The sequence below is a fragment of the Dermacentor albipictus genome, chromosome 1, assembly GCF_038994185.2.
Source record: "Dermacentor albipictus isolate Rhodes 1998 colony chromosome 1, USDA_Dalb.pri_finalv2, whole genome shotgun sequence".
Lineage (NCBI taxonomy): Eukaryota > Metazoa > Arthropoda > Arachnida > Ixodida > Ixodidae > Dermacentor > Dermacentor albipictus.
The window spans coordinates 183,048,871-183,068,993 of record NC_091821.1 but is presented as its reverse complement, the minus strand read 5'-3'; the positions used below and the strand labels follow the sequence as shown (position 1 = coordinate 183,068,993).

The following is a 20,123-nucleotide window of genomic DNA, read 5'->3' as shown; positions in this document are numbered from 1 at the left end:
TACACTCTAGTCTTGGCCTCTGCTCTGCGCACATGAAAGTACAGTCAATTCATGCATCGGATTCTTATCAGTAACTACTAAATCGACTAGGCTTCAATAGTTTCGGTTTTGAGGAGACGCTGGCAACATGGCCGATGACTATGCTGGTGACGTATCAAAACAAAAATATTGATTTATGCTTGACTCGGTGGCCAAATTACACACACGGCGCGCTGTAAGACATCAAAAATTTCGGTCATCCTTGTATATTAATTTTATGAAGCTGGTGGCGGTGCCGTGGAGCTGTTGAAATAATCAAGCATGTATAAATTATCATCCGGCGACTGTACCTGCCATGCACATGATGACAACCAGGTCTGCCAAAATTGCTTCAGAATCAGAGAAATGCTGTCTTTTTTCGATGTTTCCCCTGCTGAAATAGCTCGTGAATTTGTACCAGAAGAAGATGAAGTTGGAGGCCAAAAGCAGTATGTGCACCCACCTGAAACTTTGCCTTGCATGCACTGCAGAAGTCACATTCGCAATGTAGAAACTTTCATCCACAGCAGAAGCACGCTGAAATCGGTTGCACTGCAAGGGCCAAATGGCACTTCGAAGTGTCTAACCCCCATTTGGACCCTTCAGATAAAAAAGGTGGTGTGTGGACTCAATGACAACTTTATGGCAACTTTAGCCTATGAGGCATGCTCCTCCAACCAAGAGCGAATGAATGCAAGCTCTTCTTCGTAATTCGTCAGCCTATGTGAGATACAAATCCCGACACTGCCGCAAGAAGCATTGAATATGGTCAGCACCAGATGCGCATGAAAGAACACGGTTGAGTCCAGCGAACATCCAGACTGCTGCGGATTACTGTATGAAAGATGAACATGGATGTTCTTGACAGATTCAGACTCAGTGGGCATTGCCCAAAATACTGAATTACTAACACAGCCAAAACACAATATGGTAACCATGAAATAGAGGGGAAGGAAACAACACATGGCAGTGGGGAAAGGGTGGGGTTTCCTAGGAGATACGTAATGGAACTCAATTGGTGACAACTTTCCCTTGAGATGTGGCTTTATGGCAGCATGCACCATGATGCTGTCAAGCCATACCTCAACGCAAAATTTGCGTAGAACCAGCACTCCACATTTAGTGTTAAACTTTTCGAATTCTCAATGCAGGCTATATGGGCAAAAATACGGTACTGTATCACATGACAAATTAGTTGGTATAATTTGCACTGGTGTTTAAAATCTGGATTGCCAGAGATGTGGCACTGCTGCAGCTATATTGCAACCCTTTCACCCTCATAGATGTACCGGTACGTTTTTGCATTTCTGTCCTGCCACGTTTCTTTTGACAGTCGTTTCGTCAAATAGGAATGAATGTGAGGACCACATGCATCCATGCAAATATTTTCCTTTCTGCACAACTAAAAGTAAACCGTTGAGTTTGTTTCATAATATTGCTACGGGGTCGTATTCCCACTGACGAAGAGCCGCGCAGGAAGAAGACGAAGAAGACGATTGGAAGCTAGCGCGGGCTGTTGCCTCTTGGTCAACTGCGGCGTATTGCCTTGTAAATATACTTGTAAATAGCTTTTCGTCGGTGTCGTCCTACGTAACATATTTGGTGGAGGTGGACGTTCCCTGTACCTCGTCACGGAGCTTCGCAGTGGATGGTCTGTCGAGCCTACCTTCATGGCTCCCGGCGACGCCAACCCGACTCCACCGGCTCCGACACCTGCTGCCACTTCGACGACCTGCATCACCCTCTCCGCTCCCCGTGATCCTGGCGTATTCTCGGCAAAAGATGGGGAAGACGTCGAGGACTGGATCAGCCTTTACGAACACGTCAGCCGCAATAACCGGTGGGACTTAACTATCATGCTCGCCAACGTCGTCTTTTACCTCGGTGGCACACCTCGAGTTTGGTATCGGACGCACGAAGATGAGCTGACCAGTTGGGATTCGCTTAAGCAAAAGCTTCGAGACTTGTTCGGCAACCCCTACGGTCACCAACTTGCCGCGCAGAAGGCACTTTCCGGTCGTGTGCAGACGTCAACGGAGCCCTACGTCACGTACATTCAGGACGTCCTGGCTCTATGCCGCAAAGTTGACGCACACATGACTGAGTCCGACAAGGTCTCCCACATCCTCAAAGGCATTGCCGATGACGCCTTCAACTTGCTCGTGTTTAACAACGTCGCGACGGTGGATGCAGTTATAAAAGAGTGCCGCCGCCTGGAATTCGCTAAAAGCCGACGTATCGACCAACAGTTTGCCCGTCTGCCCAACACCCCAGCGACATCTTCCTGTGCCGACGCTCCTCGTCCCAACAACACTGGCGATGTTACCAGGATTGTCCGGCGTGAGATCGAGGCCGCCTATCCGGCTGCGTTCGACTCCAGCCCCTCCAATGCACCTGCAGTCACTGTTTCCCTGATCCAGGCAGTTGTCCGCCAGGAGTTCGCCAACTTGGGTATTCACACCATCTGCTCGGCCCATCGCCCTGATCCCCACCCGGCATCTTCGATTCCACCCCGTCCCGCACCTTCTTACCCTCCATGTTTCCGCAACCCCTCTGAATGGCGCACTGCAGACGACAAGCCAATTTGTTTTCACTGCCATCGAATTGGGCACATTTCTCGGCACTGCCGCAGTTGCTGGAGTTCCCTGAACCAGTCTACATATACTGCCTACTCTCGCCCCCCAGGTGGCCTTTCTCATCCTTATGCTGCCCGCTCAGATAATGCCGCCACCGATTCTCCTGCGCCGAACCGACCCTATTCTCGTTCGCCTTCGCCCCAACGACGACAATCTCGCTCTCCCCAGCCCCGTCGTTCCTATTCGCCGACTCCCTTCGGACGCCGCTCCCAGCCGGAAAACTAGACGATGCAGCGCCTCGAGGTGACGCTGCATTGCTCCCTACGCCGCCAAATCCTCTCCTGACGTTGCCCACCCATCTGAACCTTCTTGACGTGCAAGTCGACGGTATTCCTGTATCAGCTCTCATAGACACTGGGGCGCATTTGTCGGTAATGAGCGCGGATCTTCGTAACCGGCTGAGGAAAATAATCACGCCCGCCGCGACGCCTGTTGTCCATGTCGCCGATGGCGGAACAGCCCCCGTAATTGGTATGTGTGCCGCCCGCGTCTCCTTCGCCGATCGCTCCACTACCGTGCTATTCACAGTCATCGCTCACTGTCCCCACGACATCATCCTCGGCCTCGACTTCCTCTCCGCACATTCTGCTCTCATCGATTGCTCCGCCAGTACTCTCCGCCTCGACCTGCCTGTTCTGGATCCCGCTGAAGAACACCTTCCTCGCCTCAGTTCCGTCGACTTCGTTCGCTTGCCACCTTCGGCACTGACTTACGTTGACTTCGTGTCATCCCCGCCAGTGCCCGACGGTCACTACATCGCGGCTCCTATGCAAGACGTCCTCCTTACACACGGGATCACACTACCTCATACTATTTTATCTATTACGGCGAATTGCGTCTGCCTGCCAGTGGTCAATTTTGCCTTGACGACACAAGTGCTGCCACGCGGGATGTCTCTGGCCCAACTTTGCTCATTCGAGGATCACTCTGTAGCATCGATTTCAATAGACGACAATTCAACCGATCCTCCTCTACCATCGCAGTCGGCGACTTGTACCATCGCCAACTTACAGAAAATGATTGCACCCGACATGCCGTCCGAGCACGCTCGTGCGCTCTACCGCGTTCTCATTTCCTACCAAGATATTTTTGACTTCAACGATCGTCCTTTGGCCCAAACAACAGCTGTTAAACATCGCATTAATACCGGAGATGCCCCTCCTATTCATCGCCGCCCGTATCGAGTATCACCGGCTGAGCGTCAAGTGATTCACACCGAAGTTCGCAAAATGCTTGCCAAGAACATTATTGAACCGTCATTTAGTCCATGTGCGTCACCGGTTGTGCTGGTAAAAAAGAAGGATGGCTCATGGCGCTTTTGCGTGGATTATCGGCACCTTAACAGGGTTACCAAAAAGGACGTGTATCCCCTACCTCGGATTGATGACGCCCTTGACTGCCTCCACGGTGCTCGCTATTTCTCCTCTATTGACCTTCGCTCCGGCTATTGGCAGATTGCCGTGGACGATCTCGACTGCGAGAAGACTGCCTTTGTAACACCCGACGGTCTTTATCAATTCAAGGTGATGCCGTTCGGCCTATGTAACGCTCCTGCCACTTTTGAACGCATGATGGACTCCCTTCTTCACGGTTTCAAATGGTCCACGTGCCTGTGCTACTTAGACGACGTTATAGTATTCTCCCCAACATTCGCTACGCACCTCGAGCGCCTCTCAGCAGTCCTGGACGTTTTTCGGCGAGCCGGTCTGCAACTCAACGCATCGAAGTGCCAATTCGGCCGTCGCCAGGTTACTGTCCTTGGACATCTCGTTGACGCGAACGGAGTGCAACCGGACCCAGGCAAGATCCATGCTGTTACGCACTTCCCTGTTCCGAAGTGTGTCAAGGATGTGCGCAGCTTCATCGGCCTTTGCTCGTACTTCCGCCGTTTCGTCCAAAATTTCGCGGCCATAGCACGACCACTAACCGAGCTTTTGAAAAAAGACGCCCCTTTCCAGTGGGGCGATAACGAGGCCTCTGCTTTCTCGCTTCTCATCGATCTTCTCACAACGCCCCCCGTTCTGGCCCACTTCGATCCTTCTGCGCCTACCGAAGTCCGTACTGATGCCAGCGGTCACGGAATTGGCGCAGTACTGGCACAACGCCAGCGTGGCCACGACCGTGTTATCGCTTACGCCAGCAGGCTCCTCTCGCCCGCGGAGCGCAACTATTGTATCACTGAGCGTGAGTGTCTGGCCCTAGTTTGGGCGGTTGCAAAGTTCCGCCCATACTTATATGGCCGACCCTTTTCCGTTATCACAGACCATCACGCGCTGTGTTGGTTATGCTCATTGAAAGACCCTTCAGGAAGACTTGGTCGCTGGGCCTTACGCCTCCAAGAATATTCGTTCTCTGTCACCTACAAATCTGGCCGACTACACAAGGACGCTGACTGCCTGTCTCGCTACCCGGTAGACGAGCCTGACGACGCCGACAGTAGTACCGCCGACGGCATTTTCTCTGTGTTTGCCTTCGCTAACATCGCCGATGAGCAGTACCGAGACCTATCGCTGCGAGTACTCATCGAGCGTCTGCGCTCTGCACCTACCGACGCATCCGTTCGCCGATATGTCCTCCAGGGCGGCATTCTGTACCGAAGGAGCTTCCTCCCTGACGGCCCTGATCTTCTTCTTGTCGTGCCACAACATCTACGACAGACTGTGCTCTTTCAGATGCATGACGCACCCACTGCAGGACATCTTGGCGTAACCCGCACGTACGACCGCGTCTGCCGCCGCTTCTATTGGCCTGGTCTTGCTCGCTCCGTCCGACGCTATGTTGATGCCTGTGATCCCTGCCAGCGTCGGAAAACGCCTCAGGTGCTACCTTCCGGTCATCTCCAGCCGATCGCCATCCCTGTGGAACCGTTTTTTCGTGTTGGATTAGACCTCCTCGGTCCCTTTCCCACGTCATCCTCTGTGAACAAATGGGTAGCCGTCGCAACTGATTACGCCACCCGATACGCTATCACGCGGGCTCTACCTACCAGTTGCGCCACTGACGTCGCGGACTTTCTCTTGCGTGACATTATCTTAGTGCATGGCGCCCCGCGACAGCTGCTTACTGACCGCGGTCGTAACTTCCTCTCGAAAGTTATCGCCAACATTGTGCGTTCCTGCTCTATTCAACACATGCTGACTACCTCATACCATCCTCAGACGAATGGCCTTACAGAGCGCTTAAACCGTACCCTTACCGACATGCTGTCCAGGTACGTTTCGAAGGACCACCACGACTGGGACGTTGCCCTTCCTTACGTCACCTTTGCTTACAATTCTTCCCGGCACGACACCGCCGGATTTTCTCCATTTTATCTACTCTACGGTCGCGAACCGACCTTGCCCCTTGACACGGTACTTCCTCCTGCTGCGACCTCAACAACCGAGTATGCGCGCGACGCCATCGCCCTCGCCGATCATGCATGCCAGCTTGCCCGTGCTCGACTGACGGACTCGCAAACCACGCAGCAGCGTCAGTACAACGCCTGCCACCGTGACGTACAGTTTTCGCCTGGTGCACTCGTGCTCCTGTGGTCGCCCTGTCATCACGTTGGACTTTCCGAAAAGCTCCTTTCGCGATACCCAGGGCCCTACCGCGTGCTTCGCCAGGTGACGCCTGTGACTTATGAAATTGCTCCTGTGAGCTCAACCTCGTCATCTACTCTGGCATCCAGTGATGTCGTGCACGTCAGTAGGCTCAAGAGCTACTACACTGCTTCCGAGTCCAGCCTTTAGTCGCTCCGGGACGGCGCTTTTGCCGCCGGGGGTAATGCTACGGGGTCGTATTCCCACTGACGAAGAGCCGCGCAGGAAGAAGACGAAGACGACGATTGGAAGCTAGCGCGGGCTGTTGCCTCTTGGTCAACTGCGGCGTATTGCCTTGTAAATATACTTGTAAATAGCTTTTCGTCGGTGTCGTCCTACGTAACAATATCCAAGAAAAAAAAAAAAAAAGCACTGGAGGCATGTCACCTCTAAAAAACACTCGACACTGAAAGGGTTAAAACAGTAACTGAATCTATTAGCCTCGCAATAAGGCGGAGGGTGACTTTGAGGCTAAGGATTCTAGGAAAAAAACATCGCCTTATATTTGAATAAATATGCCGGCATCTGTTTGGCTGATGGGAACAAAAGATATGGTGCCAAGAGATTTATGACCTCATTCGGTATGTGAGATCTATTGCCTCTTTAAAGAGGCCAATCCAGATGCACCTATTGGGCTCTCAAAAGTTCTATTCCCTCTGGCCGAAAATGATTCTTCTTGCTCCACAACAAGAAATGTGCCTTTGCATTTATTGTGCCAATGCCACACAATGCATTTCCATGCTAGATGATGTCACTGATGATGCCTACAAGAATGACCACTTCAAAGAACTGTCTTTGCACCTCGCCTACAACTGACTGTTTACTGACTGACTGAATACTATAACAATGGGAATCTCTGAATTGACAGAGGTAAGCTATGCAGTGTGGAAAAATGGAGAACTCGTCAAAAAGACAGCACAGGCGACTTGACTTTCTGCAGGAGCTCAGTGTATGGCTTGTCGGTGGATCACTCATGATTAAATAAGGCACATTTGAGCATCATCAATACATGATGCCAAACAGAATCAACAGCACAGATCCTGTGTCTTCCACTTTCGCCTTGCCAAGAATTGGACAGCTATTGTACCAAACAAGGTACAGTCCTATCATAGGCACAAGGAATAGGTATCTCTATTCACATGTGTTGCCATCAGTAGATGTTCTACTCAAAAACTGGCTTTCATCAGCGATAACACATGCCATGATGCTGCGCACGCTTGCTTCGCACAGGAAAAATTTGCGAGTGAATAAAGGAAGAACTTCAGCCCGACACACATGTTACACACGTCTGATGGTGCCAGTAGTTAGTTCAAAATAAGTACCAGTTTTACAAGTTGTCACAGAACAGGGTGTCTACCAAGTTGACATTTCCAAATTCCCTGAGTTTTCCAGGTTTTCCCTGAGTGCCATTGCAAATTTCCCTGAGTGATGCAGAACTATGTTTTATGTCAAGACGGGCTGAAAACATGTCGCCTGAGGCTGTCACTCCCTAGTAGGCACATGAAAAAAATTAAAGAAGCGACTTAATCCAATTTGAATACTAAAAAGTAGTGTTTGTGTTATTCAAGAAGAGAATAGAAGGCAGTGGTTAGTAAAATGCACAGCAAATAAAGTGTCTTCGAAAAACATTGCAATGGAGTCGGACATTCTCAAATACGAATAAAGAGGAGATGCATATAGAAGCAAATATTTTCGAATATGAGCTATTCCTATCAACTGATTGTAATCTCAGTGGTATGAGGCCCGAATTCTGTCACAATTGAGATTCTCTCTCAACACTCGTAAGTCAACCTCGACTGTTCTGAAATACTCTCAGCCCGCGCACGACGCCCGAGTGTTGTGTTTCACTGCTTTAAAGAGTTTATTTTGGTTTGGATGAGGGACACCTGCATCTTGGCATCAGCCAAAACTTTATTTTTTGAGCTCAAGCTCCTGCAAAACGGCGGCAGCAAGCTTCATTTCCCGTTTATTCCTCAATGCGTAGTTCATTTCTGTTCTTGTCCTCCTTCCGCCATTCGTTCGCCCCAAGGACCATTTGAAGCATCTTGGTCAGTTGCACAGTCCACGACCGATTTTTCGAACTCCCTAGGGGCCGCGAAAACGTCCGAAAATTTGGTCAGTTGCAAAAAAATAAATGCGTGTCATTTACTGCCCTTAGGGACTCAAACCACCACAGGCACGTTCGAAAACGCTCTGAAGGCCTGTCGCTACACATATTAGACATATCGGTGCTCGTAATGTGACAGGAAATGCCGGGTGCACGCGTGTATAATTAAGGAATACATACTGTTTTCCGTGGCAATAGCCCCTTCCCATGCTTGTTATGCTTCACTGCAATACTTTTGTGTATGCTTCACCAAGTAACATTTCTTTCAGAGGCGAAGCTGACTTTCAGGAACCGGCATTTTCTATGTCAATCGCGAGGATCACAAAGGCGGAGTCCATGCCATTGCTGGCAGCAGCTAATTCTTTCAATAAAAACTCGGCACCCAATGACAAGAAGTTTCATAGCGAACGTCGAAGCAGCTAGGCCTAGCGTTGCCGCAGTGGTGGCAACAGCTGCCAGCGGATCTGCGTGCAAGAGTGCCGGTTCGAGGTGGCGAAGCAATCAAAACGGCAGCCGTGGTTCCTTTGATTATTGCCGTTTCGGACCTGCCGTCACGGCAAAACGTCCGGAAAATCGGACGGCGAAGAGTTCTTGCGTCGGAAATTTCACACGTTCTGATACGTTGACTCTGTGGGGTACGTGGCGGTGCCGCGAAGCCATCCAAATTATCGGGAATCCGGAAAGTCAGTCCTTGACTGTACACTAGCAACTCCTCCAGCCTACGGCAGGGCGTCAAAGACGATTCATTACGATTCCTGTCTGTTACTCGAGCCAGCATTACTGCGACTTTCGACCCTTTCAGTAAAATTGCCGCTAATTTTCCCTTATGGAGGCCCAAATTCCCTGAGTTTTCCCTGACTTTTTCCAGACTACTGAAAATCCCTGAGAATTCCCGGTTTTCCCGGTTTTCCCGGTTGGTAGACACCCTGCAGAACAACCACATGTCAACAAAGTGGCTTTTTTCAGCCACAGGACATGGCAAAAACTCTTGCGATGGTGTTGGTGGCTTAGTGAACCACCAAGCCTCACTCTACAACCTAAAAGTAGCGAGCACTGTTGTCATTGAAAAATGGTGGCGCAGGTGATTGCAACGCTGAGAAAAGTAAAATTGCTTTAAACAGATGCAAACGATGTAGAGAACTTTCGCTGAGTGATATGTCAAGTGCGCAAGTGCCGTGATCGGAGTGGGCCAGCCATGCGAAGACAATGACGATACGCAGCAGCAGCTGCACGAGCGCGCCGAAGAAATAATTCGAACAGCAACAACAAGCGAGCAGAGAGGAAACAAGAAGAGGCCAAGGAGACATGGAACAACAAGCTTGTGTGGAGGAAGGAGTTCGCCAGTGCTCCAAGGCACAGGAGTGAAGTCGTCGGGCGTCAGGCCCTAGCTTCGAGCCTTATAATCACACGCTGTTAAAAAATGAATCAGTGTAAATCTTTGCCACGTGTTCCAAGCATACAGTCTTCGCCTCTTTGGTTAAAAGAATACCAAAGCAAAACACTATATCAGTTTAGACAGATAAAGCGTTCTTTGAAAACTTCATTGTCGTTAATTTAGAAATAGCCTGGTTATTAGAAGAGAAAATGAAGGTCAGGGTTTCAGTTCTTGAATTTCGTGCCAAATTCCCAATGCCGGTATGCCACTGTGACATCACAAATTACAAAGTATTTTCTCATATTTGGGCCACACTGGCTCAGCAAAAGATGCTGAAACTCGCCATGTTCAATCTTTGTCTCCTTTAGAACACAATGCAGTCTATCATTACTGCTAAAGAATTAACTAGGCCCTAGAAGGCGCTGTCAAAATTCATAACGTTAAAGCGAGCTAGTGCAGGAATTTCAAAGAGGCATCGCCACCTATCTTTTGTTATTTCACTTTTACTGGCTTACCAAGTGTCTTATCGTATATTGTATGTCGTATCGTATATTGTAGAAGATAGTTTACTGCTGCAGAAGAAATCATTTTTCTCTTTACTATCCCTTTAAGCAGCCCTGACGGCACCAATTTTGATCGCGTTTCGTTAGTGTCTCAATATGCTGCAGGCCATATGGAAAATATTGTAGGTAATGGAGTGACACATTCAGTCACGCTACGTAGTAATACATATATTAACACACACTGGTGAAAATATGGCGATCAGGGAACAAGTGGCAAACCAAGCGTGGACAACTTCATCATCCTCTTCTCCCTTTGAGCCAACACACCAAAAAGTAGATGCTACAGGGCCTTCCCCCTAGTGAGGAACTCAGGGGGCTGCTGAGCTGTGTGAAAGGAAGATATGAAGGTTGTACCTGTAGCAAAAAGCACTCTAGGACAGCGATATGTAGGTTCAAAGGCATTTGTGGTTGTGTGTGTGCTTATCGATTCATTGCCTAAATGAGCTGGTTTAAGACGGTCAATGGATACCGTGTCTTCGTGCCGGTTGACCATCGCTGTAAAGTGTTTGGGCATACGGTTGAGTACCTTGAAGGGGCCATCGTATGGTGGTTGTAGCAGAGCAAGGACTCTGTCTCGGCGTATGAAGCCGTGTGTGCAGTCGCTGAGGTGCGGGCTGACAAACGTGTTCTGATGAATGGGGCGAACAGGTAGTGGAACAATGGTATTCATCATTGCTTGGAATTGGCTTACGTAGTTGGTGATTTCAAAGGGTACAGGTGATGACTGTGTACCAAAAAACTCTCCGGGCACGCGGAGTGTTGTGCCAAAAACAAGTTCTGCCATAGAACACTACATGTCGGTCTTCAGTGCAGTCTGGAGGCCAAGCAAGTAATGTAGGTAATGTTGTAAGTAATGGAGTGATGCATTCAGTCACTGTATGTAGTAATATATATACAAGGTGTTTCACATAACTTGAGAAAGGATTTTAAAAAAGTTGTTAACCGCAACTGAATGAAACCAACGACATATGGTTTGCCATCACGTGGCGCTTTTTAGGATATTTTTCATATTACGCTTAATTAGTTCATTAACTAAGATCAATGATGCAAAAATTTAATATTCTCTTTCGTTACGTTGTAGAGCCAATTTCAAAACGACCGATCCAATTTTTTGTGGCAATGCACATGCTGTGTGGTGATTTTTTTCAGCCGGCGAAATATGAAATAAAATCACGTGGCTGCGCTTGCGCCATAGGCGCCGACTATGGGGGGGGGCTCCAGAGCCCTCCCCCCCCTCCCCCCCTCCCCCCCTCCCCCCTCCCTGCCCTTTCCGGCGATGCAGAAGCCTAATACCCCCCACCCCCCTCAGACACACACCTAAAGTGTCATTACCAGATTTTTGTCACCCATATCATTTGATGTTTCTTTTGACTTGCCTCTGCCTTTTCACTTAAAATTTCATTGTGGCTAATAGCTTACAGCATTACTGTTGGTGCGGACATGCACAACTTTTAATTGATTATATATATGTGTGTGTGTGTGTGTGTGTATATATATATATATATATATATATATATATATATATATATATATATATATATATATATATATATATATATATATATATATATATATATATATATATTGTCTTGCTTTATTTTTGCAAATCCTAATAGGAGGACAAGCACATTAGAAGCACTGGTGGTGGCTGCCTCATTCGTATTTCCTCACTTCAACATTGTTTCAAATTTACACTAAATACAATGCACATACACTATATATAAATATATATACACAGGACAAATTTTATGACATTTTTATAACAGGAGGAGGTAGCCAATTAACAATTATTTCTAAAGGTATAGATAGCATATTCCTAGACAATTAATATGTTGCTGTATATTCACCTCACTTCAAATTGCTTTGCGTGCTTTTTTGACTCTGAAAAAAAAACCTATAGACTTCAGTGACCTCTTCAGCAGTCTTTTATCGATGGCGTGTGAAATGCACATGAATGATATGTGTTTCAGCATTGCCTGTCTTTCCAGTAAGCAATGCTAACGACTCATAAAAGAAGAGGAGAAACTCTTCCCATAAGTTACAGCATTTATTAGGGATGGAAACATCGTCACTTGCATGCAGAGGTCATAAATATATACAGGGTGTCCCAATTAACTATAATGCACCAAGATTTAAAAAAAAGAGCAATGCGTTACTTGAAGAAAGCCTAGTGCATATTGTTTCCAGTACAGTGGAGTAGCCGCCAGTATTTTTTTGTTTTTGTTTTACTGAGATTTAATTAGGTAATTGTATTGAATTATCTAACACGAGAGGTATTGTCCTAATTATCAAAGTGACGATGAGGCATCTGTAGACACAGCCAAAGGACATCTAACTGTGGTATTTTCAGTGACGTATTAATTAATTGCATACTAATTTTTTCTGACTGATAAATAAACCCTGCGAAATATGAAAAATACCACATGACTGCGCTCCCACCCGCATCATAAAGCAGTGCCCTCGAACAGGCTCCCTCTGAGTTAGCCAGAACAAAATAAAGGAAACAAAGAAAAAACAATAGTGATCGAGCTAGTGCCTTATCTGCCACGTCCAGGCCGAAGTAACATGTCGTGTTTGGTGTTAGTTGGGAACAAACTGTGATAGCTGTTGTCTTTGCGTAGATAAAGTGCACAAATGGTTCTTTTTATTTTTTTATATTTTTTTTTGCCACGAAAACTATCACCACGATAGCGAATCGATAATGTGAGTGCAAAGATTTAAAGGTGCGTTTTGTTTTGTCCCAGTCACCATGTCTTTCTCTAATGAGCAGAAGGAAAACATGATCTTTGTCTTGGGAGCTGCACATGAAGAGCTTCACAAGAAGGTCGTAAATATATATTAGTCATGGAATGTGGCGGTATACCAAACGCATCGACTATCATCAGAAATTTCAAAAACCTGAGATAAACCTCCACCTTCCAAAAACAGCGGCGGAGGACTCTATCTTTGAGTCCCAGCCTATGTATAAATGTCCTAGTGTTTATGGCCTCAGACCCTCATATATGTACTATCATGTGGGACGTGGCCGCCCAGGTACCAATTTCCAAGTCATCAGTTTGAAGGATTCTAAATCACTTAGCCTTTCACTCGTACCACCTTAACCAGCATCAATGCTTGGAAGATAGGGACCTACAGAATCATCTAGATCTCTTGAACTGGGTTCTCACAAAAGCGGATGAGTCACCGCACTTTTTGAGCAACATCATGTGCACAGATGAGGCCAATCTCTGCAGAAACACCCAGGTAAATTTGCATAATGCACAGTATTGGAGTGCATTTCGGCTCATTCGGTTCACGCAATTCGGCTCATTTAGAAGTGGTTATTTAGTTTCTTGAATGCATTGGTTTTGTCTTTTCTCAACGTAAGGGTTGCTTCCCGGTCTGTTTATTTCACTTTTCTTTTCCGACACGAACCTGTTTTCGCAGCACGTATACACTGTCAGGAAAAATAAAATTGTCACTTTAATTTGGCTTTGGTCCGAAGCAAATTTCTGGTGCGAAATATAGCTAAGCGCCCACTCTTTCAATGCAGTGCGAGAAGAACCGGGATTTTGAAACATTCTATGCCTATTCCATCGCTTTTCGCATTTTGTTCGTGGTCAGAACGGCGTTTCACCCATGTTATCAAAGGCCTTTTGTTATCAATGTGATGAGTCTGCCTTGAGAGACAGATAATAAAGGTGATGTACAAGTGAGAGGAAGGAATAGCTGCGAAGCCTCAAAACCTGCTGTTGGTGCTCCTTCTGTATCATTATCAAGGTGATGTGCTGTCTTTTTCTTCGGTTTTGAGATAGGCAAAGCAGTTCTTTCAATCAGTTTAATTGAGGGCGCTGCTTTATGATGTGGGTGGGAGTGCAGTCACGTGGTATTTTTAATATTTTGTGAGGTTTCTTTACTAGTTGGAAAAAAATTAGAACGCAATTAGTACATCGCTGAAAATACCGCAGTTAGATGTCCCTTGGCTGTGCCTGCAAATGGCTGATTGAGACTTTCATAACTAGGACAATAGTTATTAAATTAGATAATCAATTACAATTACCTATTTAAATCTCATTACCAAAATATTACTGGCGGCTACTCCACTGTACTGGAAACCATATGCACCAGGTTTTCTTCGAGTAACACAATTTCTCTTTATTAAAGACATGGTGCATGATAGTTGGGACACCCTGTACAATTCACTCAGTAACCGAAATGATCCCAAGTGCGATTCACTCGAAATCAGAATCAACCGCAGTCATGCACAGCAACACTTATACTCTGACTCACATTAAGTCAAAAAGAGAAAGAGAGAGAGAGGCTGCAGTTTCTCTGGAAAGGCATGCAGTATTAGTGATAGCGAAGTATACGACAATTCCACGAAAGAAGATTACACTACCGAGAGACGCCAGATGCTTGGTGGTGCAAGAAGGCTCAAGCTGTGAAACTGAACTGTCTCCTATATATATATATATATATATATATATATATATATATATATATATATATATATATATATATATATATATATATATATGAACGAGAAGAAAGGGGGTTAACCGAGGGGCCCGATTTTATTAATTATATAATGAGAAGCCAACAAACAAAGACTCCAAGGACAACATACACGAAATCCCCCCCCCCCCCCCCTCCCGAAAAAATTTAAATTTTCCGCCTACGGATCGTGCACTATCGTATTGCAGCGCCCTCAACCGTGCGCAGAGCCTATTGCTTATCAGGGACGACGGTGCTTCCTTTCCGTGCGCCACCGTCAAAGATGCTGACGCACTGTGAAGCCGATGCCTAGAGTCGCGGCCGCTCACTTTGCCACGGTCCACGCGCAGCGTTCTTTCGCACAAAGCGTGGTTTTGCCGTCATGTCTGCCGTCATGTAGTACATCATGGAAAACTATATGTCGTTGGTTTCATTCAGTTGTGGTTAACCACTTTTTAAAATCCTTGGTTCAAGTTACATGAAACAACCTGTACATTAACACTCACACTGGCGAACATGTGGCAATCGGGGAACAAGTGGTACACCAAGCGCACGTGACTTCATCGTCGTCTTCTCCCTTTGAGCTGACACACTGAAAAGAAGTAGATGCTACAATATCAAGACTTTTTGAGCACATCGCTCGGCTGCACTTCAAGCACCTTATTAAATTTTCTGATGCCCTAACCTCATGTTGAAGCACTTGAATACAGTATGTCAGGATTATATGGAAGTACACACTGATGGGTCAGCGAGTCAACAGGCAGGCAGCTGTGCCGCTGCATTTTGAATTCCTGGCATTGTAGCTGCGTGATCTGGCCATTTGGGACAGCTCGTCCATTGAAAACTGTAGAATGTGCTGCCATTACTGCAGTGCTCATAAACTGAGTACGTGTTCTGTCATCCTTTCAAATTCTAAAGCAATGCTCCAACAACTATTTCTTGTGCTGTCTACTGGCAAGTGCTGCCTACAGTCACTGATGTTGGTTAAGGAGATCAGCAATAGCCATTTCAGTCTGAAGTTTAAGTGGGTACCGTTGCATGTTGAGACTTGCAGGCAATGAAGCAGCAGATACTCTTGCAATTGAAGCACTGTCAAGAGCCCCAAAAATAAGAGTGAGAATTAATCACCCATGATGTAAAGATGACCTACTTCTGATTGCTTTGGATGTTACCTTAAAGGGGCACTAAAGGCAAATATTAGGTCAATGTAAACTGTTAAAATACCATTCCAGAAACCTCGCATCCCTTCTTTCGTGCCAAGATAAACACTTAGTTTAAGAGAAAATCGCATCTGAAGGGTCCGCGTACCTTTAGCGCAATTCAAATTGCCCGTCCCCAACCGAGGGAGTAGTGACTTTACATACACCATCATCGCACTTACTGCCGTTGGTAAGTAAAATGCGCCATTTTACTTACTGACAGCGCTACGGCTTCTTGTGCAAAACGCAAACACGTGGGCATGGAGAAGCCGAGCCAAGGCAGAGCATTGAATTCACTGCCGCAGCTGCTTTTGGTCAAGTGCCGTGGACCGTTTGGCCATCCTGCAACATCACCTGGACGTGGAATTCTCTGCTACTTGTAGTTTGTGTGAGTTTCACGAGCCAGCATAACCGGTGCAGCACTACGCGATAACAAAACTAGTGAAATGTGAAAGTGTGGGTGGTGCAGAGTTGAGTTGAGCAAGAATGAAACCTTTTGACCGCCCATGTCGTTGTCAAGGGTAACATCAATGAGTTTATTTTTTCAATGTTGAATAGAACTGGACAGGCAGCATTTTTTTCCATCTTACAATGCATTGCAATTATAATTTTATTGCGAGAGGTCGTGTTCTAATAATGAGAAGTGCCTACGTCATCGGGCTAGTAGTACTTTAATTTCCCGGGTGAGTCACACATCGTGTCCTGCGTTTACCTCAATATCTCTCACAATAATACTGACGCTTTAAGCATTCTCAAGCATTAATCTATTGCTTTAACTTGACTTAATATTTGCCTTAGTGTCCCTTTAAGAGGCATTTTGGTTCAAAGCTCTAACATGCAGAAGGTATACACTGTTGCATTGAGCAAGAACGGGCTCTGCGAACACCCCAGTTTGGGCCTTCAAGGTTGAACAAGCTTCTCCGCTCTGCACTTACTGTGATGAAATTGGCGATGCAAAGCAGTTCATCTGGTCCTACCAATGCTTCTATGAAAAGAGAAACGCTCCACTTGGGACTTTGCAAAGAAGAGAATTTCCTCATGAGTGCATGGAACAGGTAGTGTTTCCCAAAGGACCAAGGTCTTTCAGAAAGGAAGAGTGACACCTCTGTCTAGCTTTTCTAAGAGACAGTGATGTTTCAGACAAGTGGTGATCATTCATAGAAAATGTGAACATTTTGCTATGTAGTAATCTAACAGCTTCCTTTTTTTTTTTTAAGGGGCACTAGGGCAGAGCAATTGCTGGCACTGTCTGCTAGGCTAACACTGCATCATCTTAGGTTATATAATGATGTTTTTGTTTCAGCCATGGCCAGTGCAACAATTTTAAAGACATTTAACTGCCATAAATTTTCTGTTGTGTACATGCCCAGTGAGCTGATCATTGAAGACCGCAGCAAACAAGCAAATACAAATCAATATAAACAGATAAACCAAACTATCTATAATGGAAGCTACGCACATTTGCTGTTAAGTAAAATGAGCAGCCCAATTTATTGACATATCTTCATTCACATGCAAGCGAATGAGTATTGTACATAAACGCGCTTTTATAGTGAAATACTCCTCTTAAGGCCAATACTGTACTGCTTTCTCTTGCGATTATTGTCCCGCTTAGACAAGTCAGAGTCACTTTTTTCTTTCTCTCAATGCCTCTTTTTATTAGCACCACGCTGCATCCTGGCAAAGTCCTCACTTCTACTTATATTGTCGTTGCAAACAAAATAAAGCAACAGGTTTTTTAACGTCCTTATTCCAACGTCTGTGAACAGCGGTTTACAAGTTTTTGACGAAAATTAAAGCAGAGTTTTTTTTACTTTGCTTTTTAAATAGGGTTTGTTTTCGTCAAAACGAAAAATTTGGGACAATTTGTGCTACAGCAGCAATATCCAACACAATTGTTGAATAAAGTAAGTTCTCACAGCCCGTCAAGTTTCAAAAGGCTACATGCATCGGCTTAGGAGATAAAAATTCAGAAAAGTAGAAACATTTAAAAAGTAGTAGTGCATATTTAGAGATTTTTCAAAAATATCTTCATTTTGCCCAGCAACCTTGAACAATGCTAGCTTACTCTTTACATATACATCTTACACAAAAAAAATTTTCTTTATGGCCATATATTTCTTAAGTAATATCATTGTGAATTTGTGAGAATGCTTGGTACATGAAAATGACACCTCCACACTGAAGAATTGCGGTATTTGTTTCAGCCTAAATTATCCAGTGACTAAAGAAACAAAGTTTACTTTTGTGCTAAGAGTGATATGCACAGAAAACATAAAATATTCAATGTAATATAAAATATCAATTTTCGGACTCTTTTTGATCTCTTGTATAATCACCTAACAAACAAAACAAATGCAAAAAAAATTTTTTGACAGCTCACCATTTTCAGTAGGTGGCAAATCTCCCATCAGAAGAATGTTGTCCTCACCTACAAATTGTCATTAAAAAAAAAGCTTTATAATGAGAACTTGCACTAGTGTAATGTATGTCATCAAGGTGACCAGGAATATAGCTTTATAAGTTACATGAATAAATAACACAATTTATTTTAGTATATTTTTTATTAAATCATTTCACGACAGTGTTGAAAGACACAAAAAATAAGCGTGAGTGTGTACAAGGGCTTCTAAAGTTAAGCAGATAACAAAAAAGGTTACGATGAACATGCCAGGTGAATTTTTTTCAGAAAGCTTAAAAAAAACTGCTATATTTAGAAACATACATATATCTAGAGTATAGGTTTTATGCCACGTAAAGTACTATGCACAAGAGCGCAACTTATCACTGCTAATACTACTGAGACATTCTTCAAGAACAGCAAGAAAGTGACTTTTAAACTGCAGTTGTAACTGTAATTTACGCAATTGTAGCTGAGCTGGATCTCTGACTAAATATAGAGTAAACCATTAATCATGACAGAAAGATTTTGTGCCAGTGCTCCGGTAGGGTAACTTCTAACCAGGAGAAAACCAACAACATACCGCGGAGTCTCTGGCTGATAACTGCAACAAAGCTGGGAAACAGGAGGCTTATGTCATGCGCCTTGAGCGACCGCAGCAGAATGCTTACAACGACAAACTCCAGCCCAGGTGCCTGTCAAAGCAGCATCAACAATACCATGTAAGCGCTGTCCATAATAGTTCACATCAGATGACAAATACCAAATGTCTAGATATATTTGTGTTGTGAAAGCAGCAAGCTATAGTGGTAATCACAACTTAATACAGTCAAACCTCGATATAACGAACACGCATATAACGAATTATTGAATATATCGAACTCTTCCGAAATATTTTTGTCAAACACATGTATTTTTAACTTCCTATAGCGAACACGGTTTGGCATAAAACGGATATAACGAACTTCGCGACGCCAAGCCCTACCTCACTTTATTAGCAGGCGGCAGGCTTCGTTGCACTACAAGTGTGTTGTGCGACGCAGCAAACGTTCAGGACTACCTCGCAGGCGCTGACAGCGCCACAGATGCCACGTCGTCATCGAGAGTTGACAGCCAAAGAAATCGTCCGCATCTCACAACCGCTGACAGCGCCACTTCAGCAGCGGCAGCAGCGGCGTGATCGAATGTTGCTTTTGCGTTTTAGTGTTAGCAGTGGCGTGGCCGTCGTAGCGTTGTGTGGAGGCTCTTTCGGTGGTCGTGTCGAGTGCGGTGCGCAGGTGTGCGTAGTGCTGTGATGGCGATGAATGTGAAAAAAAGAGTGGCACTGACGTTAAAGACCAAGCTCGAGATTATTCAACGTGTCGAGAATGGCGAAAAGAAGTGCATTCTTGCGGACTTATTTGGCATCCCAAGGAGCACTTTGAGTACCATTGTGAAGAACAAAGCTGTCATCAGACTTCGTAGGTGGCGACGACATCTCAGCGACCACGGCTGTACTGACGGACGCCGAAATCGCTGCGGAAGTATCTGAACATCCCGCAGACGAAGCTCAGGCTGACCCTGTAGACGATGAGAGCATTCCGACTTCACAAGAAGCACTTGCTACGTTTGATTTACTGCGCCGCCACTGCAGTGCTATTGAGGGCAGTGGGTTTGCCCTTGTTGAGTGTTTGCAAACTGTGGAACAGGGCGTGATACGGAATGCGATCAACACCAAGAAGCAGGCCGCGATAACGCAGTTCTTTGTGCTTAAATAAATGAACGTGA

The 20,123-nt window shown here is 45.6% G+C and overlaps 1 protein-coding gene across 6 annotated transcripts in view; it reads right to left on the bottom strand.

Moving 5' to 3' along the window:
• Positions 1 to 20,123, bottom strand: part of LOC139053388 (endonuclease/exonuclease/phosphatase family domain-containing protein 1-like) — a 75,400-nt gene that overhangs the window by 22,430 nt on the left and 32,847 nt on the right. For 5 of the 6 annotated variants that reach the window (XR_011510452.1, XM_070530404.1, XM_070530425.1 and 2 more), the window contains exons 7-8: positions 18,940 to 19,051; positions 18,339 to 18,386 (exon numbers count right to left, since the gene is read on the bottom strand). Coding sequence is in view for 5 of the 6 variants with exons in the window: in XM_070530404.1 (XP_070386505.1) it covers positions 18,339 to 18,386; positions 18,940 to 19,051 (160 nt within the window). In the remaining variant the exon portion in view is untranslated. Of the gene's footprint in view, positions 1 to 15,288; positions 15,349 to 18,338; positions 18,387 to 18,939; positions 19,052 to 20,123 lie in introns of those variants that run through there. The other variant, XM_070530428.1, reaches the window with a different exon arrangement.